Below are 27667 nucleotides of genomic sequence, written 5' to 3'. Positions count from 1 at the left end.
CTAATCTGATTCAGCACTTACACACCTGAATCAACTGGTCAATGTCTCGTTGATTAATTGATTCAAGAGTTAGCGTTTGGCTTGAACAAAAGCCTGCACTCCCTGTGTGGGGGTACCCTGGACCAGAGTTGAGAGACTCTGCCCTACTTTCAACTGTCTGTGGCCAGGAACCAGAGATGCCTAGCGGTCCCAGTTGACCCCGATGCGACATCTGCTGGGGGGGGGCAAACCTAGGCCAACAGCCTCCTTAGGCGAAATACTGTACACAGGACTGAGATAATTTTGGCACTTCCTCACATCAATGACATCACCGGGAGTGCTGCCCCATTAGGGACGACTACGCCACACACAGATAATCTGACAAACGCAAACACTGTTACAGATTAGTAACTCATACGCACTAACAATACATGTATTTCTGGTCTCTCTTTCCTGTTAGTACTGACTTAGCTAAAGACCAGGATGTAAAACGCTGTAGGTCAGGATAACGATTTTCGTGATGACAAATCATGCTGATGGGGACGTTACGCTTCACCGAACCATTTGATTTGCTATTAAGTCTTTGAAAGGCGTGCTGCTAATGCACATTAGAGACCTGACACCCACTTCATTATGGAGGCCAGCATCAAAAAATAGCAAGTGTAACAAGTTCATAACACCCCCTTGAGCAACTCCTTAGCACAAAAGGTCCATTCAGTGTGCGGACAAATCCTGAGAGGAGTCAGTGTACAGTGCAGCTGACTGGGTTCGCTCACGTGTACAGAGGGAGAGATGGGGAGTGCATTTACTCAGCTGAGCCCCCACCACACTTTCATTTGGAGTTTGTTACTGGGAAATAGGCAACAACATAGGTACATCCAGCCCATTAGTTCTCAATGTGTATCCCAGACAGACAGACAGAGGCCTCTGTCCAGATGAAGATTCCCTGGCCTTGCCTTCATAGGAGACATCAGAAACAAAACAAAAGTCTTCCTCTGTGTGGAAGAAAATTTTGAATAACATCTATGTCCACTGGTTGTTAGTAATGGAAGACTGAGGAGGAGAGTAGATGAGAGAGAAGAACCCCCCCGCTGTTACACAGCGATGCAAAATAGAGCAGCGCTAACCACAGGGATGGGAAATAGAGTAGCGCTAACCACAGGGATGGGAAATAGAGTAGCGCTAACCACAGGGATGGGAAATAGAGCAGCGCTAACCACAGGGATGGGAAATAGAGCAGTGCTAACCACAGGGATGGGAAATAGAGCAGCACTAACCACAGGAATGGGAAATAGAGCAGCGCTAACCACAGCGATGCAAAATAGAGCCGCGCTAACCAAAGGGATGGGAAATAGAGCAGCACTAACCACAGGGATGGAAAATAGAGCAGCGCTGACCACAGGGATGGGAAATAGAGCAGCGCTAACCACAGGGATGGGAAATAGAGTAGCCCTAACCACAGGGATGGGAAATAGAGTAGCGCTAACCACAGGGATGGGAAATAGAGCAGCGCTAACCACAGGGATGGGAAATAGAGCAGCGCTAACCACAGCGATGCAAAATAAAGCCGCGCTAACCAAAGGGATGGGACATAGAGCAGCACTAACCACAGGGATGGAAAATAAAGCAGCGCTGACCACAGCGATGCAAAATAGAGCTGCGCTAACCAAAGGGATGGGGAATAGAGCAGCACTAACCACAGGGATGGAAAATAGAGCAGCGCTGACCACAGGGATGGGAAATAGAGCAGCGCTAACCACAGGGATGGGAAATAGAGCAGCGCTAACCACAGCGATGGGAAAAAGAGCAGCGCTAACCACAGGGATGGGAAATAGAGCAGCGCTAACCACAGCGATGGGAAATAGAGCAGCGCTAACCACAGGGATGGGAAAAAGAGCAGCGCTAACCACAGGGATGGGAAATAGAGCAGCGCTAACCACAGCGATGGGAAATAGAGCAGCGCTAACCACAGAGATGGGAAATAGAGCAGCGCTAACCACAGGGATGGGAAATAGAGCAGCGCTAACCACAGCGATGGGAAATAGAGCAGCGCTAACCACAGGGATGGGAAATAGAGCAGCGCTAACCACAGCGATGGGAAATAGAGCAGCGCTAACCACAGGGATGGGAAATAGAGCAGCGCTAACCACAGGGATGGGAAATAGAGCAGCGCTAACCACAGGGATGGGAAATAGAGCAGCACTAACCACAGGGATGGGAAATAGAGCAGCGCTAACCAAAGGGATGGGAAATAGAGCAGAGCTAACCACAGGGATGGAAAATAGAGCAGCGCTGACCACAGCGATGCAAAATAGAGCCGCGCTAATCAAAGGGATGGGAAATAGAGCAGCAGTAAACACAGGGATGGAAAATAGAGTGGCGCTGACCACAGGGATGGGAAATAGAGCAGCGCTAACCAAAGGGATGGGAAATAGAGCAGCACTAACCACAGGGATGGAAAATAGAGCAGCGCTGACCACAGCGATGCAAAATAGAGCCGCGCTAATCAAAGGGATGGGAAATAGAGCAGCACTAACCACAGGGATAGAAAATAGAGCGGTGCGGACCACAGGGATGGGAAATAGAGCAGCGCTAACCATAGCGATGGGAAATAGAGTAGCGTTAACCACAGGGATGGGAAATAGAGCAGCGCTAACCACAGGGATGGGAAATAGAGCAGCGCTAACCACAGCGATGGGAAATGGAGTAGCGCTAACCACAGCGATTGGAAATAGAGCAGCACTAACCACAGGGATGGGAAATAGAGCAGCACTAACCACAGGGATGAGAAATAGAGCCGAGCTAACCACAGGGATGGAAAAATAGAGCAGCGCTGACCACAGGGATGGGAAATAGAGCAGCGCTAACCACAGTGATGGGAAATAGAGCAGCACTAACCACAGGGATGGGAAAAAGAGCAGCGCTAACCACAGGGATGGGAAATAGAGCAGCGCTAACCACAGCGATGGGAAATAGAGCAGCGCTAACCACAGGGATGGGAAAAAGAGCAGCGCTAACCACAGGGATGGGAAATAGAGCAGCGCTAACCACAGCGATGGGAAATAGAGCAGCACTAACCACAGGGATGGGAAATAGAGATTTCTCTCAACATCTCCACTTGTGACAACTACACAAGCCCAGAATTGCCGCTAGAACAGAGCATGATCATAACTCATGAAGAGTCAGCTCAGAAATACAGGCACGTATCCATGCAATGCTTGAACTAAGCAATAAAACCATGGGTGAGTTTCCCTTCAGAGTGGGTCTCTGTTTCGTCTCAACCTCACAAACAGAGCACTAGTATCAGTATAAGCAGATCTGGAGGGTCTGGATAGGTTTCAGCAGTGTAGTGGGAGACCTTCGACCATTTTGCTAACAACCTACAGATTTAACATCAAAAGGATAAGCCCAAGGAGAAGGGTTAGTGAGTGTTTTGGGACAGGCTGTCTGGTTTGTCTCAACACCACCACTAAGAGATGGTTGGTATCAGTATCAGAGCTCTCCCAGGGCTCTGGGATGATAAACAGAGATAGGAGCCAACATACAGTGATAATCACTGATAGCACTCCATAAACTGCTGAGGATAATGCCATATAGGAAAAGGTCCTGCTTTAAAGGCCATTCTCCTTCCCTTTGAAAGGTCATACACTGACTTAATGATGCTTAGCCTGGTCCTTGATCCATTTGTGCTGTATTGCCAACTGTGATCTGAGCATGAATCCCCACACACTAAAAAACACTGTGGCATCAGCATGTGTTATTTTCTGATTCTCTGATCCACTTGATCCCAGGAGCCTGTCCTGTGGTCCTGAACGTTGGGAACGAGTGGGAAGCACAGATGGGGTCTGAGATGAGCCAGTGAGCAGAGGTATGCTGTGACACACACACACACACACACACACACACACACACACACACAAAACTATGTGTATTAATAGAGCACAGCCTAGAGAGGGCCAGCACATCACAGCCACAGAGAGCAGGAAGGAGACGGACAGAGGGATGATGCATGATGAAACAGACAGAGGCCTTAATGGCTAGAGAAGTCCAGGGGGCTCTCCTCTAGATGGACAACACTCAGTCTGCATACACACACTGGTCAGAGGGGAGAGAATAAAAATAAAAATAAGGAGGTGGATAGAGAGAGAGAGAAAAAATATATAAGTAGAGAGTCTGACAATAACAAGGAGAGAAAGGGAATAGAGGTGACTGACCTGTACTGCTCCCTGTGTTAAAGTATAGGCTCTTTGATTTATCTAATGACAAGTCATGCAAGTAATGACAATACAGGGAAATCCAGGCATATGGTACACATGCAGACATGTAGGGAAAAACACTAGCCTATAGATCATTAAACTAAAATGTATTCAGAAATGTATAAAAGAGGGTCAAATTAAAATAATTAAAATACAAAGGAATCAAACTAAGTGCTGAAAATACACAGTAGACAGACATGCACTCAAACATATCACATCATCTATAACAAGCCATCAAGATCTCTTGGAAATAAAGCAACTTGAAATTGAGGGGTGGGTGCACAATAGTGTATTCCACAATAATAACAAATTTCCCAACATACCTGAATTCGCAGGACTTTTCTTCATGTTCTGGTCGTTTGGGCGACAATTAGTCAACGTTACCCCCCAAAAATGTATTGAGTATTCGTCCAAGTATTCTTGTACTAGATCCCGCTTGTCCTTTCACTGTTCACACTGTTGCCGCGGCTCATGCGTAACCGTTCGAAATATCCCAGTTCAAACCATCGAGTAGCCTACTCTAACTATCGTAGCCTAGCCTGCATTATTTATTGTCGCTGGATGTTTCACCAAGCCTGATGTGCACTTCGTGGGATGCTCCACGTTTCAGACCACACGAGCGTGCATATGGAATCACGCGCGCGCATCAGTGGCACGAATGGATGTTGATGTGCCTTTTACGCACGTCCCACTTATGACCATGCTGTTATTTTAGTGTTGCGCTTTCCATGCTTGACATCATCCGTGCGGAAGCATCCAATCAATCCATGTGAAGAGAGAGGTCGCAGAGACGCCGTCATAGGTTGTTGACCTATAGGTTGTTGAATACATTTGTTTGAGCTCATTGGCGTCCCCAAAATGTCGCTCTACTGACCATTACATGGAAGATTGAGGAGGTTCTATTCGTATATTCGTATATGACCATGCTTATTCGTAAATTAGAACACATCCATTGCATTTTATTGTAGTGTAAAATATTAAATGGCTCAGATGTTTCTATTACTGAATAAAAATATAAACGCAAAATGCAACAATTTTACTGAGTTAGAGTTCATATAAGGAAATCAGACAATTGAAATAAATTAATTAGGATTAATTTATGGATTTCACATGACTGGACAGGGGCTCAGCCATGGGTGGGCTTGGGAGGGCATAGGCCCACTAAATTGGGAGCCAGGCCCAGTCAATCAATCAGAATGGGTTTTACCCTACAAAAGGGCTTTATTACAGACAGAAATATTCCTCTGTTTCATCAGCCGTCTGGGTGGCTGGTCTCAGATGATCCCACAGGTGAAGAAGCCGGATCTGGAGATCCTGGGCTGAATTGGTTACACGTGGGTTGTGGTTGTGAGGCTGGTTGGACTTACTGCCAAATTCTCTAAAACAATGTTGGAGGTGGCTTATGGTAGAAACAAGAACATTACATTCTCTGGAAACAGCTCTGGTGACATTCTTGCAGTCAGCATGCCAATTGCACGCTCCTTCAAAACTTCAGACATCTGTGGGATTCTTGTGTGACAAAACTGCATATTTTAGTGGCCTTTCATTGTACCCAGCACAATGTGTACCTGTGTAATGATCATGCTGTTTAATCAGCTTCTTAATATGCCACACCTGTCAGGATGATTTTATTAATTTTTTGGGGCAAAGGAGAAATATTCACTAACAGGGATGTTTTATTTTAGATACATAAGCTTTGATGTAAATATGGAACAATTCTGAGATATTTTATTTCAGCTCATGAAACATGGGACCAAAGCTTTACATGTTGCATTTATATTTTTTTCAGTAAATTTCTAGTAATAAGGAAACTAATTCAGTGAGGGAACAGACCTAAAATGTTGGCCTTTGTCTCGCTGAAATGTATTTTTCCCCCAATTGCAATGTCATAATTTCTTTGGGACACTGACGAAAACTTTAGCTCAATTATTTTTCTTCATAACACAGGATAGAGGAGAATTTAGTATGGATGAGATTAGTCACTGTCACGCCCTGACCATAGTTTGCTTTATATGTTTATATGTTTTGTTTGGTCAGGGTGTGATCTGAGTGGGCATTCTATGTTGTAGTCTAGTTTGTCTGTTTCTGTGTTTGGCCTGATATGGTTCTCAATCAGAGGCAGGTGTTAGTCGTTGTCTCTGATTGGGAACCATATTTAGATAGCCTGTTTTGTCATTGTGGGTTGTGGGTGATTGTCTATGTGTAGTGTTTTGTGTTCAGCACTATTTTCTATATAGCGGCACGTTTGGTTAAGTGTTCTTCGTTATAATAAATAGAAGATGTATTCATATCACGCTGCGCCTTCGTCCTCCTCTCTTCCTCCATATGACGAACGTGACAGTCACTCACTTAATCTTTTATACTCATAGCTTAAGTTTCACATTTCACTTGAAATAGGCAGGTGAGCTCCTATTGTCTGGGCCTTATCTAAATCCACACTAGCTCTCAAGAACCCAAGGGGGCTTATAGCCTTTTGGGTTGTCAGCTGAAGGTTTGGACCACAACTGTCTCTATATGAACTACAATCCCGACACACTGTTTTAACGTTTAGAAACGTTCATAATCCTAGCTCGAAATATGGTTTTGGAAACCTTTGGAACTTAACTTTTATACCAGTGAGTAAGAATCAACTCTTACTGTAAGCAGTTTAGAAAGTTGCACCCAGCTGTAACAGCCTTCAGCCATGGAATGACACATACTCTCACTGTGCACTCACATTTCCATTGGACCATTCCATTCCACATTTCTGGTCAGAAGCAGGTGTTAATCAAAACACAGCTGGCTGCAACTTTGCTATACTGTGTAATGTATACAGTAAGTGTATCTTTGTGTTTGAAAAATGTTGTCATTCATATTAAAGTTAAGTTACAAATGTTTCCAAACCTGTTTCGAATGCGAGGTGTATTTGCAATTAGACAGAGCATATGGGCAGCGTCTAAGAGTCGGGGCATTTCCCTGACAAGGCTAAAGGGGTCATCCAATGACCCAATGTAGTGCAATTGATGTGGTGTAATGATAATGGCTAAATCCACACGAGCTTTAGGTTAAGACATGATTTGGGCTCCTCTTGTGAAGCCTAAAATAAACACTTACCTTGATGAAATACAGTACTTATCCATTTAAAATGGTTAGTTCCAACTCTGACCCTTTAAAAAAATAACATTTTGATCCAGGCTGCCCATACTTGGTCTGCAGAGGAGGCTGGTGGAAGGAGCTATAGGAGGACGGGCTCATTTTAGTGGCTGGAATGTAGTTAATGGAACGGAGTCAAACGTGGTTTCCATATGTTTGTGTTTGATACCATTCCAATTATTCCATTCCAGGCATTACAGTGAGCCCGTCCTCCTATAGCTCCTCCCACCAGCCTCCTCTGGTAGTCCGTTTTTTATATGAATGATGTTGACCTATCTGCCGCCTGAATGTGCAAAAAAAAAAAGAAGTCATACAGGCCTCATGCAGCCAATCAGAATTGATTAGGCTGCTGGTTGAAAACGTAAAACAGCTGCCGATTGTTTAAAACAAAAGGCTGTGACAAAATACCCACTGGGCACAGACGTCTATTCAACTTTGGTTCAACGTCATTTCATTGAAATAACGTGGAACAACGTTGATTCAACCAGGCTTCTGTTAGCAATTTGTCAGTTGATGACAGTTTGGTTCATGCAAGCAACATCTGAGCAGGGGAACGCGACCATTGGGCTTGTTCGACATTGTTGGCGACTGCCGAAGGACTGATCTACAAATTTCCTTGCATCTTAAATGACTACTCATGAATGTTTGTAGATCAGTCAGTCAGTCACCATTTACCCACAATGCATCATGGATTTGATGCTCTCGAACATGGCAAGTGGCATCCCCTCCTACCCCTACATGATCATGGTTTTGCTGCCCTCTAGTGAGCATACATTTAACTATTACAGTTTCTGGTATTGTCTGCAAAATGACAGTCACATCGTTTCTGTTTTACAAGGGAGAGGCCACAGCAGAGCATCTATCACTATAAACTTTAAACACATCTTATACCTGTGTGATGAGGCAGCCTTAGCCTGGCCTCATCACCATTTTAAAAGGTATTTCATGAAGTGAATATTATCTAAAATGCTTGAAAGTATATACATGTGTGGTTTGGATAAAGTGAACTAGTCCATTGCCATGCATAGCTAGCCGCCGTTTTAGGTGTGCCTGACCTTAATTGTTTGCTACCAAGTTGATTGCTCAGGTTGAAGCCAGGTGTGGTGAGTTATGTAATTAACAAGCAGCTCACACATGCTTTCAGTCCCCGACGAGTAGTTCGAGTCGTGTTCTACTTGATGCAGATCTATGTCTTTTAAAGTAGTCTCCTTGACTAAATATGTTAATTTAAACAAATGAATGTAATTAAGTTAATTTGTTCTTCATAGTATTGCCTTGCCGATCCTGTGGGGAAACCCAGGATCGAGTTTGCTACCCCCCTTGACTAGATCACGTGTCAAACTCATTCCACAGAAGGTTGAGTGTCTGTGGGTTTTTGCTCCTCTCTTTACTTGATGATTTATGTTCACTAATTAGTAAATAACTTCCCTCACCTGGTAGTCTAGGTTTAAACTGAAAGTTAAAAAAAAACTGCAGACACTAGGTCCTCCATGGAATGATTTAGGCATAGTCTTAACTGCAATAGGAACCCTGTTGAGGGGCTGAACTTTAGACTCGCTGCCATTTTTGTGAGTTTTTGTATCCTGAATGTTACTGCTACGGACAACTGTTTTTCAAGTCAAGCCATGCATCCTGAAATTCTTCATCTGCACGAAATTCAAGAATTTATTTTCTGCAACCATGGGTCCATTCCACCTATCACCTCCATTGGTTACTCTGGATCTGCTATTCTACAACCTGTCATTTTCTAGCTGCTTGCTCTATTTCCTATCTCTTTGTCAGTATGGCAAACCACAATCTCTCCAAAACATCTTAGGTGTTAGTTTCACTCAGCTGCATGTGTTTTCAGCGTTGAGAGAGAGACTTGCTGTAGGTTAATATGTAGATTTGATGCCTTTCTAGTTATGTATAGATAATGTATTCAAAAGTACTGTATATTCAGAGGAAGGGGAAATATTTGTATAATTTGTCTTCCATGCCTTGAGAGTGGAAAGGAAATGGGAGCTCAAACTCTAACTGGATTCCTGCCCTATCTTTCCTGTCCTCTTACCGGACGGAACACGTGATCCAAGTATCTCCTCCTACCGTACCCAGTGCATTCTAAATAGCCAACCTGCCTTTTAAGTTTCTCACCTTCTTGTTTACATATAGGTTGAAGTTAATGGGTATCTTCAACCTAGAATAAGAAAATGTGTACATGCCATGGTTGCAAGACAACAGAATGAACAGGAAAACAACAGATAAGAATAGAGACGTAAAGTCTCACAAACGACAGGGCTGCTTCACCACACTTTTCACACAGCTGATATAAACATATTGTATTACGGATACGTCAGGGGTAGGCAAATAGATTCAGCTGCGGGGCGATGTTTGTCGGAGCGAATGGCAGTGGGGCCGGAAAATCATTATAATTTGTTCATTGCAAAATGTAGGCCTCAGTTTAATCTTGATTTCACCAAAGATGTTTACAAGCTTGAGTGATGCAGCTCAACTTGAATGCAAATATATATATACAGTGCCTTTGGAAAGTAATTCAGACCCCTTGACTCTTTCCACATTTTGTTACATTACAGCCTTATTCTAAAATGGATAAAACATTTAAATAAACATCTTATTTACATAAGTGTTCAGACCCTTTGCTATGAGACTCAAAATTGAGCTCAGGTGCATCCTGTTTCCATTGATCATCTTGATTGGAGCCCACCTGTTTTAAATTCAAGCGATTGGACATGATTTGGAAAGGCACACACCTGTCCAAATAAGGTCCCAGAGTTGACAGTGCATGTCAGAGCAAAAAAACAAAACAAGCAATGAGGTTGAAGGAATTGTCCGTAAAGCTCAGAGACAGGATTTTCAAAAATTCTGCAGCATTGATGGTTCCGAAGAACACAGTGGCCTCCATCATTCTTAAATGGAAGAAGTTTGAAACCACCAAGACTTTTCCGAGAGCTGGCCGCCCAGCCAAACTGAGCATTCCGAGGAGAAGGGCCTTGGTCAGGGAAGTGACCAAGAACCCAATGGTCACTCTGACAGAGCTCTAGGGTTCCCCTGTGGAGATGGGAGAACCTTCCAGATGGACAGCCATCTCTGCAGAACTCCACCCATCAGGCCTTTATGGTAGAGTGCCAGACGGAAGCCACTCGTCAGGAGAATGGAGGCCGTTATAGCAGCAAAAGGGGGACCAACTCCATATTAATGCCCATGATTTTGGAATGAGATGTTCAATGAGCAGGTGTCCACATACTTTTGTTCATGTAGGATCATCATCTTGATCCTGCTGCCATCTACTTCAGACATACCAGAGAGGACTTGGTTACCAGAGAGGAATAGGGGTTCAGCAGCGACTCTGGTGAAACCTGTTGTATTTATTGGGGTCCATTATTATTATTCCTCTTCTACCATAGGGGGATATTACAAATCTAATTCCAGTGAGATGGTGATGCCTAGTAGGTGTGCAACCTTGCATGATGGTAAAGGGATTATCATGTGATAACTAGGAGGGAGTTATCACGTAGTCCCCAGGTTCTAGGGCCTTATTGCTTTTATAAAACTGTTGCCAAACATATTATACAAATATTAATGACATTGTTCCATCAAAAAATGATTTGACTCTAGCCACAAATTTTGGCAGGTAAGAAAATTGCTTTGCCGAAATCCCAACACCCACCCTAATTTCTAATTTCCTTAATTTTGTCATTAGAGTCAAATACTTTCTATAGAACAAACTTCAAGTCAGGACAGGCAAAGACAATTAATAATTAATGTATGTGTGTTATATTAAAAAACTTAAAATGTAGGCACGCAATAAACATTTCAGAACAACTACTAGTCAAATAAAACATGGTAGAGATGACGAATTTTGGCGATGAGATTTATTTATAGACTAATACACTTGAAACAAATAGCCAAAATGAAAACTGCAGACATGACTAATTCCTCCTGTGTTCAAACCACCATAAAAAATCAAATGAAACGCAGCCTAATGTGATCATTGACAGCTGCCTTGAAGGACACAAAACGAATGCTTTCTGCTACTAAGATCCTTGAAATGTAGACTAAACTGACAACGGACTGAAGAGCAGAAATCTCAACTAGCAAGCAAGTGCAATGACAACTTGAGTGGGTGCGTTTTCACACGGATGTGGGGTGTGGGGGGGGGGGGATTTCGGCACAACACCAGCACGGAGACCCGTGAAGCTACTCAGCCCGAACACTTCGCCCTTAGCATTCCTCACACTCCCATGAAACTCCTCCTTTGTTGTCTCATACTTGTTACTTGTTATTTGGGGATTGTCGCCCCCTCCCTTGTCCTGTTCCCACCACTCTGTAAAATCTCCCCGAAGATAAACATTTATGTTGAAATATATATATTTGTAGGCTTGTTGCCACACTTCGCTGGTTAATGAATTAATGGAATTCTGAGTGTTTACGGTTCCCATCCGGACAAAAGGAATGCATACTGTATGTGAGGATGCTGTTCATTGACTACACCACAGCCTTCAATTCCACAGTGCCCTCTAAGCTCACCACAAAGCTCATGGCCCTGGGTCTTAACTCCTTCCTATGCAACTGGGTCCTCGACAGGCTGCACACAGATAGTGAAGGTAGGCAGCATTACCTCCTCGACACTGGTTCTCAACACGGGGGCCCCACAAGTGTGCATCCTCAGGGCCCTTCTGTATTCTCTGTATGGCCTCACACAGTTCCAACTCCATCAAGTTTGCTGACAACACAACAGTAGTAGGCCTGGTTACCAACAACGACGAGATGGCCTACGGGAAGGAGGTAGGCACTCTGACGGCATGGTGCCTGGTAAACAACCTCTCCCTCAATGTCAGCAAAACAAAGGAGCTGATTGTGGACTTCCGTAGGAACCAGTCTGGACAGCCCCCATCCTCATCAACAGGACCGCATGGAGACGGTCAAGAACTTAAAGTTCCTCGGCGTACACATCTCCAAGGAGCTGAAATGGTCAAACCACACGGACACCATGGTGAAGAAAGCACAGGATGCGGAAGAAATTTGGCCTGTCCCCGAGGGCCCTCACAGTCTTACAGGAGCACCATCGAGAGCATACTGTCGGGCTGCATCCCAGTCTGGTACGGCAACTCCACCGTCATGGACCGCAAGGTGCTACAGAGGGTGGTACGCTTAGCCAAACGCACCATTGGGTGCACACTGCCTGACCTCCAGGACACCTACAACACCAGGTGTCGCAGGAAGGCAAATAGGATGATCAGGGACCCCAGCCACCTGAGCCATGCCCTGTTCTCCCCTATTCCTTCACTCAGACGCAGGCAGTACAGCAGCATCATGGCAACAACTGGAAGCCTGGCCAAGAGCTTCTACTCCCCAGACCATCAGGCTGCTCAATAGGAGCCACTCTATTCTTCCTCCCTCTGTTCCATGCCTCTGCCAGCAACGTAGATAAAGGTTGATATTAGGTTGACTCCAACATAATTTCTGATGTTCGCCAATAGCCTGATGCTCTAAAGCAGAGTGGCTGATATTCCAAACCTGGAGAGATACTTGGAATGTCTCGTGGCAGTGAACACCGCAATACTGGTTCCAGACCAATGCCTGCCCGACTACGAGGAGGTCCTGTTGATCCAGCGAGGGATGGGGAAAATTTTAGAATCATCAATCACCATCCTCATTGAGGTCCAGACCTCAGACCCAGGTACCAACATGGAGGAACTTGTGGAGGTTGAGGAGCATCAGCCCTCGAAGATGGAGGAGCAGCCCTTGGAGTTTATGGGTGTTGGAAAGCCAGAGGTAGATTTCCTCAGCCTTCACAAGCATCTTCTGGTGATACCATAGGTTGCCAACGAGGAGGTGAACACTGAGGTAAGAAATAAGAGCCATCTGAAAAGGCCTATTATTATGATAGTCTGAATGAAATTTCAAGCAACCCTGCAGGTTATGTGTATCATTTTGGACATTGTCAAGTTGTCTATGTATAAATGACTTCGATATGTTTTGTAAAATTGCTACTAGGTTCCAATAGTTTTATGCGGTATGTCTGTCTGTTTGCAGAAGGATTCCACAGAGAATGCAGACCTCAACCAGCTAGGCACCATTCACCAAGGAGTAATGTGCCTGGAGATTAAATCTGAGCAACTCGCTCTGAGCAACACCAACAGCGAAGACAACTGTAACAAAGATGTCCTCCTCCTGCAAGAGGTGCAGAAACAGGCTATGATTTATACCTGGCACTCGACTGTGTCCAAAGTAACATCATATCACAAATTAACAGTTATTTTCTTTGGATGTCTGTGGTATGTTTTGTGAAACAGCTACAGTAAAGATTGTGTCGTTATTCCTCCTCTTACAGTGCTCTCGTCTGTCTGTTTTCAGAACACTGAGTGCCTGCTGAAGGCCGTAACTCAGGAATGTATGTTAGCGGTGGTCTCAGGTCTGTCGTTCTATATTCAAGGCAACACAACCCATCTCTATTGAATCTCATATAACAGACATGCTTTTGAAATGTTTATTCAGGCAATGTACATCAACACTGCAAATTGTTGCAATACTCAACTGTATTTCATTGTTTATAGAGGACGGAGCTGGAGGCAAATAGCCGAAGAAGAAAAAGAACGTCATTAGGAAGATCTTCAGCCGCCTCTGGAGGAGCATAACGTGTTCCTCTGATCTCCAGAGAGGACGACAACAGAGCTGCCTCTATTGAGAATAACTGTTTTACCAGTTGCTACCACCAACTGTAACATTACCATGGCCAATTATAGCATTTTATTTAAATAACCCAAAAAATAAAAACTCAATTTTGCCAAAGAGCAACGTTCTGTATGTGTGCATTTTCATACTATTTTCATATTTCCATTTTCATACTTCATACTATTATAACTATGAGTTTTAAAACATGCACAATTTTTTAAAGACATTTTTAAATCCGAAGAGAGTACCACTTAGGCCTTGCGCATTCTGATTCAAGAATGAGATTTTCACAAAGACAAAGTTGTAGAGTGTGTGAGAATAGGGATACAGCCTGTGTTCCATATTCATATGTCATGCAGGTCATGTTCTGTGTGTTTGGTTGTTTTGGAGGGCCTTGGAATTGAGTTATTCACTCACTGTGGTTGGTTTTTGAAAATGGTGGGCGTGTTAAACGGAAGCACTATGTTCCCCTGGGGTGTTGGGTATAGTTTTGCATGTGTCTGCTGCCACCACATCAGAAATCACTGTCACCAGCAGCACACTGAGGTCTGGCTTACATGGGTCTGTTTGACATGTATATCGTACTTGACTTATGGTTATGATTTTGGACATGATTGTAAAATGTAGTGTCAAAAACAACTTAATGATGCTTCTCATGTATACTGAAACGTAAATTGGACATTGAAAGTGGTTCAGACCGGAAACGTCACATATTTGTTTAACCATTTATTCAAAGATTACAATACATTCAATATGTTACTCTTGGCGTTAGGCTCTGCACCTTCGGGGTAGCTCACTGCCAGAGCATGCATAATGATAACATAATAACAAACAGTGAGCCAGGTATGCTATACCAATCCCCCTGACTGAAACAAAAGCTGTGCCCAAACAGGGGAGTCTGGGGTGGGTGGTCGGAAAGCAGACATGCAGGGTGAGTACCGCATGTTACAGCATAGCATGTCACCAAGAACACCAGTGCATAGCTTGTGTGCAGCAGACATAATGAAATGAGTTTGCATTACCTGGTTAACTAAATAGACCGCCATGTTTCGGTAGAGTGAATCTAATTGGTTCAATATCAGCTGATACAAATTCTCTGGTTTCCTGTCTGAACTTGTCTTCGATTGATTTAACTAGAAAACTTTCCAAACATACAATTTACTGTAAGAAATATAGCTGAACATCACCAATGCATACCAGATACACATATACAACATTAACATTAATACACAAGTGGAATATCACATGACTATCAATGATGTATCAATATTTTGATTAAAAGGCAAACGGTGAGAATATTTCTCTTCCTTTAAAAAAATACAATACACATTTGCAGCTATTTAAAGTGAAAATAGCTGTTAGGAAGTTGAAACATGAGTTAAAAACAGTGACTCGTAGTGTAAGACAAATACTACGTCACTTGGTAAAAATGAATCATTGTTTTTCCAACCACAAGGCGCACTCATTACTCCGTATCAGCATGAAAACAATGTACTCAGACCATTATGGTTTAACCGACTAGCTATCTCAACTAAAACCATAGAATGATCAAATGTAATGTAAAAATTGCTTATATCCTGATATAGCTGAAAGTTTAGGCAGCTAAAATATTTGTACCTATGATAAAATATAATAAAAGTCTTAACAAACTGTTCTCATTTTAACATTGAAGCTCTTTTGACTTTGTGGCAGACAACATGCACAGGAACAGCTTGATGAGTGGTCCAGTGACCTAAAAACACTAGAAAACAGCAATATGAATCTTATGACCTGATCTATTGAAAAAAGTTATAGGGAGGCCTCCATCGCTATCAACTGTACACCTTATGGACTAAAACAGGGATATTCAACTGGCGGCAGCGGGCCAGATCTGAACCGTTCAGTAATTTAGACTGGCCCTTTGATCAATTCTGAACATTCACAAAAGATCTGCACCAAAATCCGACGTTCAGTGGCAAAATGAAAAGCACTATGGTTGTTGTCTGTTATTTATTGAGATGCTTAGTTTTCAGATGATTTTCAAATGACCTAATTACATTTGAGGATCTTTTAATAGTTAAAAGGATGAGCAAGCATTGAGCCTTTTTCTTTTCAAAGAGGAGCACATTTTTTGGTTGCACCTCAACTCACGTTGATCGAGCACTTTCCACTTCTTCCCCAACTACTTTTAGACACATTTCATTAGAAGAAAAGTGCTTTATTGGTGTGTGTGGGTCGCATGTGGAAAATGTCTGGCCCCCCTGAAATTAACCTTTTTTCCATCTGGCCCCCGTAAGAATATAGTTGAATAGAACTGGAATATAACATTGGTTGTTCCCTCTTCTGTTGAAATATGAATGAATACTGTCCATATAGAGATTTTATTCACACACATAAGCATGGTATGGCGCAACACACACACACAAACAATTTACCAATAAGACTAGCATTGGGGCTAGAACTGTGAAATACAGCAGACAGGTTTTTCAATTCTGAGAAAGTAAAGAAGCCATATTCAGAGAAAGCATTTGAAGAAGCTACTCAGTTGTCCTACTTCCTCCTTTGGTAGACACACAAAACGGGTACGATTCTACCTGCTGTGTGTCTGGTGGATAAACGTGATTCTTGGCCATGTCTTCATAGACCGAGTCAGGAAAGACCTGGGGTGTGTATCCTCCCTGGTTAAAGCACCTCTTCACCTGTACAACAGGAATATTGCTTCATTCATATCTTCTGATGCGCTACAAGCAATCAATTATATTGTCTAATTCAACCACTTGAATTATTCTTGGACGGCAATGACTGGCATTGAAAGGACATTGTGTTTTGAGAGTTTAGAACAAAATGTAGATCTGCGTACTGGTAATATGCAATGAACGTGTTTAGTAGGACAGGACAACTTGTTAATAAAGGACAATGTTTTGACAGATATACGTCATTAACCCATCACCTGGGCAACCTTCAGCACACTCACCCGTGAAACGACCCAGATGAGGAAGATGACACACAGCAGGATGGTCAAGATGCTAATGATGATGATGTTTACCACGCCAGATGGGCACGGCTTGTCGTTGGCTGGGTGAAAGGGGGTCAGTGGTACTGCAGTAGCTGTGGGGCATGGCAGCTGGGGGGCATCGTCTATGGAAGACATCACCAGATGGGAATATTAACCAATATGCTGCGGCACTCAAAATAACTAGAGAAAGAATTGTACAACAGAAAAGCCACTGAAGAACAGTGTTTGTCAACTTTTTGGTATCTGGACCAACAGGCTATGGTTGCTGAGATTGAAACTAACACTTGAGAGTTGACTAAATTGGTCTGAAACACCTGAGGGACCGCTGCCAGTCCATGAACCATAGACTGAGAAACACCAGTCTGGATTCTAGATTACACAAATGTTTTGTACATGTGAAATTGACTGTTCATTCATGAGAAGAGTAAAACATATCACAACCCCTAGAGTGTAAAAATACATCTACCATTCACCACGACCAGAGTGGAGCCTCTTCCTTGGTTGATGTCATTTTCATACATGGCTTCATTGAATTTGGTGTAAACACACCAGTAGACTCCTGTGTTCTCTATAGTCAGGTTACTGATGGTGATGGTCAGTTGGTCCACAGGTCCCTCAGTCTTCACTCTGTCCCAGTAGCCTTTCCTGGGGGTCAGCTTGGAGCTACGCTGGTGGTAATACAACACCTCCCTGTCCAGCCCAACATACAGGTACATTCCGTCCTGGTCTTTTAGAGTGGTGGAGCACTTCATAGTAAACTTCTCCCCAGTCTTCACCCAGAGAATGGCTTCTATATAAAAGAGAGGGAAGGAAGAGAAACCATGGTTGTTAGATTCAAAGATACATATGTACCATGCTGATGATTTAACACAGAATCAACCTTGATTGGTGGGAGGAAACAGCTTGCCTTACCTGCTGCTGTGGTCAATTCATTGAATGAGAAGTAGAACAACAGCAAACTCCTCAGCAGTGACATCACCATTACCACAGCTGTCTGTGTACTGCTGTCTGTCTTTGTCTGACATCTACTTATAAAGAACAGGAAATAGGATACATCTGACATCACAGTCCCTCACAGTCAACCACACCTTTCATGTATTACTGCAGTGGTTCCCAACCATTTGCAGTTACTGTACCACCAACTGAATGTTGCTCTGCCTGGAGTACCCCCGAAGTACCCCCTCATGCAATTTACCAGTAAGCCAATGGTCTAACCATGAGTCTTATTACGTTCCTGCTGTGGATAGGCCAAGTACCTCCATGGTTCCTAGTACCCCTGGTTAAAAACCGCTGTATTACTGAACAATATACACAATCTAATTTAGATTACTTTACTGAATCAAATTCTCTATATATGTTATTATGATTTCAATGGTTTATTGTGTTAGTGTGTTGGACATAAAATATGGTGAGTGGAGAGTTTAGATGGACTGCATTGTTATAGAACCACAACAACATATCCAACTGTAAATTAACTTCACTGCATTCACATAACTTATTACATTCCAAGATGGCATAGCAGTCAGACGTCCTTTGTCCTCGTCTTGTCTTGTCCCGTATATATATATATATATTTACATATTTTCTTCGCATATCTTTTTATATATATTTTTTCTAAAAACTCAACTTCAAAACACTCTCCAGCAACCGGCCTCACCAATTTAAAAAATAATAAAGTATTATTCACCTCAAATCTGAAATCCACAACAGAAGCTAGCCAGAAGTTAGCCAGTTCACTGGCTAACGTTAGTATTCAGCTAACCACGGTTGGCGGTCATCAGCTATCCTTTAGCTCGAAAAGCTATCGGCAGTTTTCTACAACGCGACTCAGACCAGAGCATACCGGACCTATTTTCTCTCCATATCGCTGGATTTCTACAGCAAGCTCTGGACATTTACACCTGGATCTTGCAGCTAGCTAGCTTCTATCCGAGTGACTATTGGCTAACGTCGGTCCCGGAGCAAACATCAATTATTCCGGAGCTAGCCAGCTGAAGCGTTCCATCAGCCACTCCTGGGATACAATCACCTATCCGGACCCGTTTTACTGCCGATGCGGAGCCCCCACCGGGCCTTCACGACTGGACTACCGACGTTATCTGCCTGAGGGAGTTATCCAACTGGCCCCTCCGTCGCGACGTTACCTGAACGCCCATCTGCGGCCCGCTAATCGTTAGCTGTCTTATAGGCTGCTATCTGAATAGGTCTATCGGACAATTTTCTTGGGCCGCTATAACTATATCTATTTTGCCAATTGGATTGGTCCCCTCTACCACACGGAACCCCACTAATCTACCGACGGAATCGCACGAGGTGGCTAAAAACAGACCTCCATCCTCTGCCAGCTTGCTACCCATGGCCCGGCTAGCTGTCTGAATCGCCGGGACCCCAACCAACCTCTACTCACTGGACCCTTATGATCACTCGAATAAGCATGCCTCTCCTTAATGTCAATATGCCTTGACCATTGCTGTTCTGGTTAGTGTTTATTGGCTTATTTCACTGTAGAGCCTCTAGCTCTGGTTATTATACCTTATCCAACCTTTCAGTTACACCACCCACACATGTGATGACATCACCTGGTTTCAATTATGTTTCTAGAGACAATATCTCTCTCATCATCACTCAATGCCTAGGTTTACCTCCACTGTATTCACATCCTACCATGCCTTTGTCTGTACATTATACCTTGAAGCTATTTTATCGCCCCCAGAAACCTGCTCCTTTTACTCTCTGTTCCGGACGTCCTAGACGACAAATTCTCATAGCTTTTAGCCATACCCTTATCCTACTCCTCGTCTGTTCCTCTGGTGATACAGAGGTGATTCCAGGCCCTGCAGTGCCTAGCTCCACTCCTATTCCCCGGGCGCTCTCTTTTGATGACTTCTGTCACCGTAATGGCCTTGGTTAACATTAGAAGCCTCCTCCCGAAGTTTGTATTATTCACTGCTTTAGCACACTCTGCCAACCCGGATGTCCTAGCCGTGTCTGAATCCTGGCTTAGGAAGACCACCAAAAACTCTGAAATCTCCATCCCTAACTACAACATTTTCAGACAAGATAGAACGGCCAAAGGGGGCGGTGTTACAATCTACTGCAGAGATAGCCTGCAGAGTTCTGTCCTACTATCCAGGTCTGTACCCAAACAATTTGAACTTCTACTTTTAAAAACCCATCTCTCTAAAAACAAGTCTCTCACCGTTGCCGCCTGCTATAGACCACCCTCTGACCCCAGCTGTGCTCTGGACACCATATGTGAACTGATTGCCCCCCATCTATCTTCAGAGCTCGTGCTGCTAGGTGACCTAAACTGGGACATGCTTAACACCCCAGCCATCCTATAATCTATGCTTGATGCCCTCAATCTCACACAAATGATCAATGAACCTACCAGGGACCACCCCAAAGCCGTAAACACTGGCACCCTCATAGATATCATCCTAACCAACTTGCCCTCTAAATACACCTCTGCTGTTTTCAACCAAGATCTCAGCGATCACTGCCTCATTGCCTGCATCCGTAATGGGTCCACGGTCAAATGACCTCCACTCATCACTGTCAAACGCTCCCTGAAACACTTCAGCAAGCAGGCCTTTCTAATCGACCTGGCCCGGGTATCCTGGAAGTGTCACGTTCCTGACCTATTTCTGTTAGTTTGTTATATGTGTTAGTTGGTCAGGACGTGAGTTTGGGTGGGCATTCTATGTTTTCTGTTTCTATGTTGGTTTATGGGTTGCCTGGTATGGCTCTTAATTAGAGGCAGGTGTTTGGCGTTTCTCTAATTAAGAGTCATATTTAGGTAGGTGTTTTCACAGTGTTCGTTGTGGGTGATTGTCTCCTGTGTTTGTGTATGTCATTACGCCACACGGGACTGGTTTCGGTTTGTTTTGTTCAGTGTCATTTATGTGTAGGCTTTTTTCCCTGTTCGTGCGTTCTCGTGTGTTATGTGAGTCCGTCGTTCAGATCTGTCTACACCGTTTATTTGTTTTGTTAGTGTATTAGTCGAGTTCGTGTTTTTTCGTTAATAAATCATGTCGACAAACTCAGCTGCATTTTGGTTCGATCCCTGCTCCTCCTCTTCTGATGAAGAGGAGGAGGAAAGTCGTTACAGAATCACCCACCAATCCAGAACCAAGCGGCGTGAAGTCAAGCAGGATTATACACAGGAATCATGGACTTGGGCTAAGAGGTAGTGGGCCAAGGGCAGGTAGGAGACCTGCGCCCACTTCCCAGGCTTACCGTGGAGAGCGGGAGTACGGGCAGGCGCCGTGTTACGCAGTAGAGCGCACGGTGTCTCCTGTACGAGTGCATAGCCCAGTGCGGGTTATTCCACCTCCCCGCACTGGTAGGGCTAGATTGGGCATTGAGCCAGGTGTCATGAGGCCGGCTCAACGCGTCTGGTCTCCAGTGCGTCTCCTCGGGCCGGCTTACATGGCACCAGCCTTACGCATGGTGTCCCCGGTTCGCCTACATAGCCCGGTGCGGGTTATTCCACCTCCCCGCACTGGTCGGGCGACGGGGAGCATTCAACCAGGTAAGGTTGGGCAGGCTCGGTGCTCAAGGGAGCCAGTACGCCTTCACGGTCCGGTATTTCCGGCACTACCTCCCCGCCCCAGCCCAGTACCACCAGTGCCTACACCACGCACCAGGCTTCCAGTGCGTTTTCAGAGCCCTGTGCCTCCTCCACGCACTCTCCCTATGGTGCGTGTCTCCAGCCCAGTGCCTCCAGTTCCGGCACCGCGCACTAAGCCACATGTGCTTCTCCTAAGTCCTGTGCACACTGTTTCTCCCCGCACTCGTCCTGAGGTGCGTGCCCTCAGTCCGGTACCACGCACCAGGAATATAGTGCACTTCGAGAGGTCAGTGTGTCCTGTCCCTGCTCCCCGCACTAGGCTTGAAGTGCGTGTCCTCAGTCAGGTGCCTCCAGTTACGGCACCACGCACCAAGCCTACAGTGCGTCTCAGCCGGCCAGAGTCTGCCGTCTGCCCAACGGCGCATGAACTGCCTGTCTGCCATGAGCCTGCAAAGCTGCCCGTCTGCCATGAGCCTACAGAGCCTTCCGCCAGACAGGAGCAGCCAGAGCCTTCCGCCAGACAGGTGCAGTCTGAGCCATCCGTCTCCGCAGCGCCATCTGAGCCATCCGTCTCCCCAGCGCCATCTGAGCCATCCGTCTCCCCAGCGCCGTCTGAGCCATCCGTCTCCCCAGCGCCGTCTGAGCCATCCGTCTCCCCAGCGCCGTCTGAGCCATCCGTCTGTCCTGAGCCATTAGAGCCGCCCGTCTGTCCCGAGCCGTCAGAGCCGATAGTCAGTCAGGAGCCGCTAGAGCCAGTTATCAGTCAGGATCTGCCAGAGCCGCCAACCAGACAGGATCTGCCAGAGCCGCCAACCAGACAGGATCTGCCAGAGCCGCCAACCAGACAGGATCTGCCAGAGCCGTCAGTGAGCCATGAGCGTCCAGAGCCTTCAGCCAGCCATGAGCGTCCAGAGCCGTCAGCGAGCCATGAGCGTCCAGAGCCGTCAGCGAGCCATGAGCGTCGAGAGCCGTCAGCCAGCCATGAGCGTCGAGAGCCGTCAGCCAGCCATGAGCGTCGAGAGCCGTCAGCCAGCCATGAGCGTCGAGAGCCGTCAGCCAGCCATGAGCATCCAGAGCCGTTAGCCAGTCATGATCTGTCCCTTAGCCCGGAGCGGCTATTTACCCAGAACTGCCCCTCAGTCCAGAGCTGTCTCTCTGTCCGGAGCTGCCTTTCAGTCCGGAGTTGCCCCTCTATCCTGATCTCCCTCTCTATCCTGAGCTACCTCTATATCCTGATCTATCCCTCTGTCTTGAGCTATCCCTCTGTCTTGATCTATCCCTCTGTCCCGGTGCTGCCCCTGTCGTTGATGTTACCAAGAGGATTTTGTGGGGGTAAGATGAGGGTGGACATTCATAGGGGGAGATGGAAGCTGGGATTGACTATGGTGGGGTGGGGACCTCGCCCGGAGCCTGAGCCACCACCGTGGTCAGATGCCCACCCAGACCCTCCCCTAGACTTTGTGCTGGTGCGCCCAGAGTTCGCACCTTATGGGGGGGGTTATGTCACGTTCCTGACCTATTTCTGTTAGTTTGTTATATGTGTTAGTTGGTCAGGACGTGAGTTTGGGTGGGCATTCTATGTTTTCTGTTTCTATGTTGGTTTATGGGTTGCCTGGTATGGCTCTTAATTAGAGGCAGGTGTTTGGCGTTCCTCTAATTAAGAGTCATATTTAGGTAGGTGTTTTCACAGTGTTCGTTGTGGGTGATTGTCTCCTGTGTTTGTGTATGTCGTTACGCCACACGGGACTGGTTTCGGTTTGTTTTGTTCAGTGTCATTTATGTGTAGGCTTTTTTCCCTGTTCGTGCGTTCTCGTGTGTTATGTGAGTCCGTCGTTCAGATCTGTCTACACCGTTTATTTGTTTTGTTAGTGTATTAGTCGAGTTCGTGTTTTTTCGTTAATAAATCATGTCGACAAACTCAGCTGCATTTTGGTTCGATCCCTGCTCCTCCTCTTCATCAGAAGAGGAGGAGGAAAGCCGTAACAGGAAGGATATTGACCTCATCCCGTCAGTAGAGGATGCCTGTTTTTTTTTTTTTTTAAATGCCTTCCTCACCATCTTAAATAAGCATGCCCCTTTCAAGATATTTAGAACCAGAACTGGTTCTCTCCAGACCTGACTGCCCTTAACCAACACAAAAACATCCTATGGCGTTCTGCATTAGCATCGAACAGCCCCCGTGATATGCAACTTTTCAGGGAAGTTAGAAACCAATATACACAGGCAGTTAGGAAAGCTAAGGCTAGCTTTTTCAAGCAGAAATTTGCTTCCTGCAACACAAACTCAAAAAAGTTCTGGGACACTAAAGTCCATGGAGAATAAGAACACCTCCTCCCAGCTGCCCACTGCACTGAGGATAGGAAACTGTCACCACAGATAAATCCACTTGCACCCCCCACAGCAACTTGCCCAAGCCTTCCCCATTTCTCCTTCTCCCAAATCCAGTCAGCTGATGTTCTGAAAGAGCTGTAAAATCTGTACCCCTACAAATCAGCCGGGCTAGACAATCTGGACCCTTTCTTTCAAAAATGATCTGCCGAAATTGTTGCAACCCCTATTACTAGCCTGTTCAACCTCTCTTTCGTGTCGTCTGAGATTCCCAAAGATTGGAAAGCAGCTGCGGTCATCCCCCTCTTCAAAGGGGGGGACACTCTTGACCCAAACGGCTACAGACCTATATCTATCCTACCCTGCCTTTCTAAGGTCTTCGAAAGCCAAGTCAACAAACAGATTACCGACCATTTCGAATCCCACCGCTCCTTCTCCGCTATGCAATCTGGTTTCAGAGCTGGTCATGGGTCCACCACAGCAACGCTCAAGGTCCTAAAAACTATCTTAACCGCCATCGATAAGAAACAATACTGTGCAGCCATATTCATTGACCTGGCCAATGCTTTCGACTCTGTCAATCACCACATCCTCATCGGCAGACTCGATAGCCTTTGTTTCTCAAATGATTGCCTCGCCTGGTTCACCGACTACTTCTCTGATAGAGTTCAGTGTGTCAAATCGGAGGGCCTGTTGTTATTTTGACTATTTTCTACATTGTAGAATAATAGTGAAGACATCAAAACTATGAAATAACACACATGGCATCATGTAGTAACCAAAAAGTGCTAAAGAGTCTTCAAAGTAGCCACCCTTTTCCTTGATGACAGCTTTGCACACTCTTGGCATTCTCTCAACCAGCTTCGGGGCCGCAGTGTAGGAGGTGGAAAGCTTTAAGTTCCTCGACGTACACATCACTGACAACACTGAAATTAATGAATCACACTAAAAAACACTGTGGCATCAGCATGTGTTATATTCCGATTCTCTGATCCACTTGATCCCAGGAGCCTGTCCTGTGGTCCTGAACGTTGGGAACGAGAGGGAAGCACAGATGGGGTCTGAGATGAGCCAGTGAGCAGAGGTATGCTGTGACACACACACACACACACACACACACACACACACACACACACACACACGCACAAAACTATGTGTATTAATAGAGCACAGCCTAGAGAGGGCCAGCACATCACAGCCACAGAGAGCAGGAAGGAGACGGACAGAGGGATGATGCATAATGAAACAGACAGAGGCCTTAATGGCTAGAGAAGTCCAGGGGGCTCTCCTCTAGATGGAGAACACTCAGGCTGCATACACACACTGGTCAGAGGGGAGAGAATAAACATTAAAAAAGAGACAGAGAAAGATCAAATAAAAGGAGAGTCTGACAATAACAAGGAGAGAAAGGGAATAGAGGTGACTGACCTGTACTGCTCCCTGTGTTAAAGTATAGGCTCTTTGATTTATCTAATGACAAGTCATGCAAGTAATGAAAATACAGGGAAATCCAGGCATATGGTACACATGCAGACATGTAGGGAAAAACACTAGCCTATAGATCATTAAACTAAAACGTATTCAGAAATGTGTATGAGGTTCAAATCAATATAATTAAAATACCAAGGATTCAAACTAAGTGCTGAAAATTCACAGACAGACATGCAAAAATATCACATTAGCTACAACAAGCCCCCAACATCTTTTTTAAATAAAGCTACTTGGAATTGATGGGCATGCGCACAAGAGTGCATTCCACACTAGTGAAATAACAATTTCCCAACAACCCGAATTCGCAGGACTTTTCTTCATGTTCTGGTCGTTTGGGCGACGATTTAGTAAACGCCCCCCCCCCCCCCCCCCCCCCCCCCCCCCCCCCAAATACATCAATTATTCGTCCAAGTATTCTTGTACTCGATCCCGCTTGTTCTTTCACTGTTCTCATTGTTAGAGTCTGCGGCGGCTCATGCGTAACGGTCAGCAGAATCACAATTCAAACCACCGAGTAGCCTACTCTAACTTATTGTAGCCTAGCCTGTATTATTTATAGTCGCCTGATATGTTTCACCAAGCCTGATGTGCACTGAATGGGATGCTCCAAGTTTCAAGGACCACACGAACGTGCATACGGAATCACGCGAGCATCAGTGGCATGAATGGATGTTGATGTGCCTTTTACGCACGTCCCACTTATGACCATGCTGTTATTTTAGTGTTGCGCTTTCCATGCATGACATCATCCGTGCGTAAGCATCCAATCCATCCATGTGAAGAGAGAAAGGTCTCAGAGACGAGGTCATGGGCTGTTGCTCTATGGAAAAAATGTGTTTGAGCTCATTGGCGTCAGGTCAATTGATTGAATTTATTGGTTATCAGTCAATTGAAATAAGAAAATTACTCCCTAATCTATAGATTTCAGATGACTGGGCAGGGGCGCATCCATGGGTGGGCCAGGGAGGGCATAGGCCCACCACTTTGGGATTTGGGAGCCAATCAGAATGGGTTTCGGGTGGATAATCTCAGTGGCTGGTCGGGGGCTGGTTTCAGACGATCCCACAGGTGAAGAAGCCGGATGAGGAGTTCCTGGGCTGGCGTGGTTACACATGGTCTGCGGTTGTGAGGCCAGTTGTAAGTAGTGCCAAATTCTCCATAAAATGACTTGAGGTGGCTTATTGCGGCGAAATGAACATTAATTTCTCTGGCAACAGCTCTGGTGGACATTCGTGTAGTCAGCATGCCAATTGCATGCTGCCTCAAAACTACATTTACATTTAAGTCATTTAGCAGACGCTCTTATCCAGAGCGACTTACAAGTACATACATTCATACTTTTTTGTACTGGCCCCCCATGGGAATCGAACCCACAACCCTGGCGTTGCAAGCGCCATGCTCTACCAACTGAGCTACACGGGACCACGAGTATAGAGACATCTGTGGCAATGTTTTGTGACAAAACTGCACGTTAGTGGCCTTTTATTGTCTCCAGCACAAGGTGCACCTGTGTAATGATCATGCTGTTAAATCAGCTTCTTTATATGCCACACCTGTCAGGTGGATGGATTATCTTGGCAAGGGAGAAATGTTCACTAACAGTGATGTAAACAAATTTGTACACAACATTTTAGATAAATAAGCTATTTGTGGGTATGGAACAATTCTGGGATATTTTATTTCAGCTCATGAAACATGGGACCAAAGCTTTACAATGGGTTGATATTTTTGTTCAGTATAGTTGTAGTAATAATGAAACTAATTCAGTGAGCGCATAGACCTTATAATGTTGGCCTTTGCCTCGCTGAAATGTTTTTTAGCCCAACTGCAATGTGTCATCATTTCTTTAGGCCACTGACAAAAACTTCAGCTCCAAACTTTTTATTATAGCACATGAAAAAGGAGAATTTAATATGGATGAGATTAGTCACTCGCTTAATCTTTTATACTCATAGCTTAAGTTTCACATTTCACTTGAAATAGGCAGGTGAGCTCCTATTGTCTGGGCCTTATCTAAATCCACACTAGCTCTCAAGAACCCAAGGGGTCTTATAGCCTTTTGGGTTGTCAGCTGAAGGTTTGGACCACAACTGGCTCCATGTGAACTACAATCCCGACACGCTGTTTTAACGTTTAGAAACGTTCATAATCCTAGCTCGCAATATGGTTTTGGAAACCTTTGGAATTTAACTTTTATACCAGTGAGTAAGAATCAACTCTTACTGTAAGCAGTTTAGA

At 44.9% G+C, this 27667-nt stretch overlaps 2 protein-coding genes across 3 annotated transcripts in view; both read right to left on the bottom strand.

Annotated features, from left to right (window-relative positions):
* Positions 1–4886, bottom strand: part of LOC129836535 (septin-9-like) — an 83149-nt gene extending 78263 nt beyond the window's left edge. Inside the window, exon 1 of one of the 2 annotated variants that reach the window (XM_055902862.1) lies at positions 4559–4886. In XM_055902862.1, coding sequence (XP_055758837.1) covers positions 4559–4583 — 25 coding nt within the window. In that variant the 5' untranslated portion in view covers positions 4584–4886. The remainder of the gene's footprint in view (positions 1–4558) is intronic. The other variant, XM_055902895.1, reaches the window with a different exon arrangement.
* A 9923-nt stretch (positions 4887–14809) lies between these two features.
* On the bottom strand, positions 14810–18028 carry LOC129834325 (uncharacterized). The gene is made up of 4 exons (XM_055899215.1): positions 17950–18028; positions 17504–17827; positions 16996–17159; positions 14810–16720 (listed from the first exon to the last, which is right to left on the bottom strand). Exons 1-4 carry the CDS (start codon positions 18017–18019, stop codon positions 16559–16561), a joined length of 720 nt encoding a protein of 239 aa, XP_055755190.1. The 5' UTR covers positions 18020–18028; the 3' UTR covers positions 14810–16558.
* Between the last annotated feature and the right edge of the window lie 9639 nt (positions 18029–27667).

The sequence above is a fragment of the Salvelinus fontinalis genome, chromosome 3 (genome assembly GCF_029448725.1).
Source record: "Salvelinus fontinalis isolate EN_2023a chromosome 3, ASM2944872v1, whole genome shotgun sequence".
In the NCBI taxonomy this organism is placed as follows: Eukaryota; Metazoa; Chordata; class Actinopteri; order Salmoniformes; family Salmonidae; genus Salvelinus; species Salvelinus fontinalis.
Note: the sequence above shows the minus strand (reverse complement) of the source record. Positions and strands in the feature narration are given on the sequence as shown.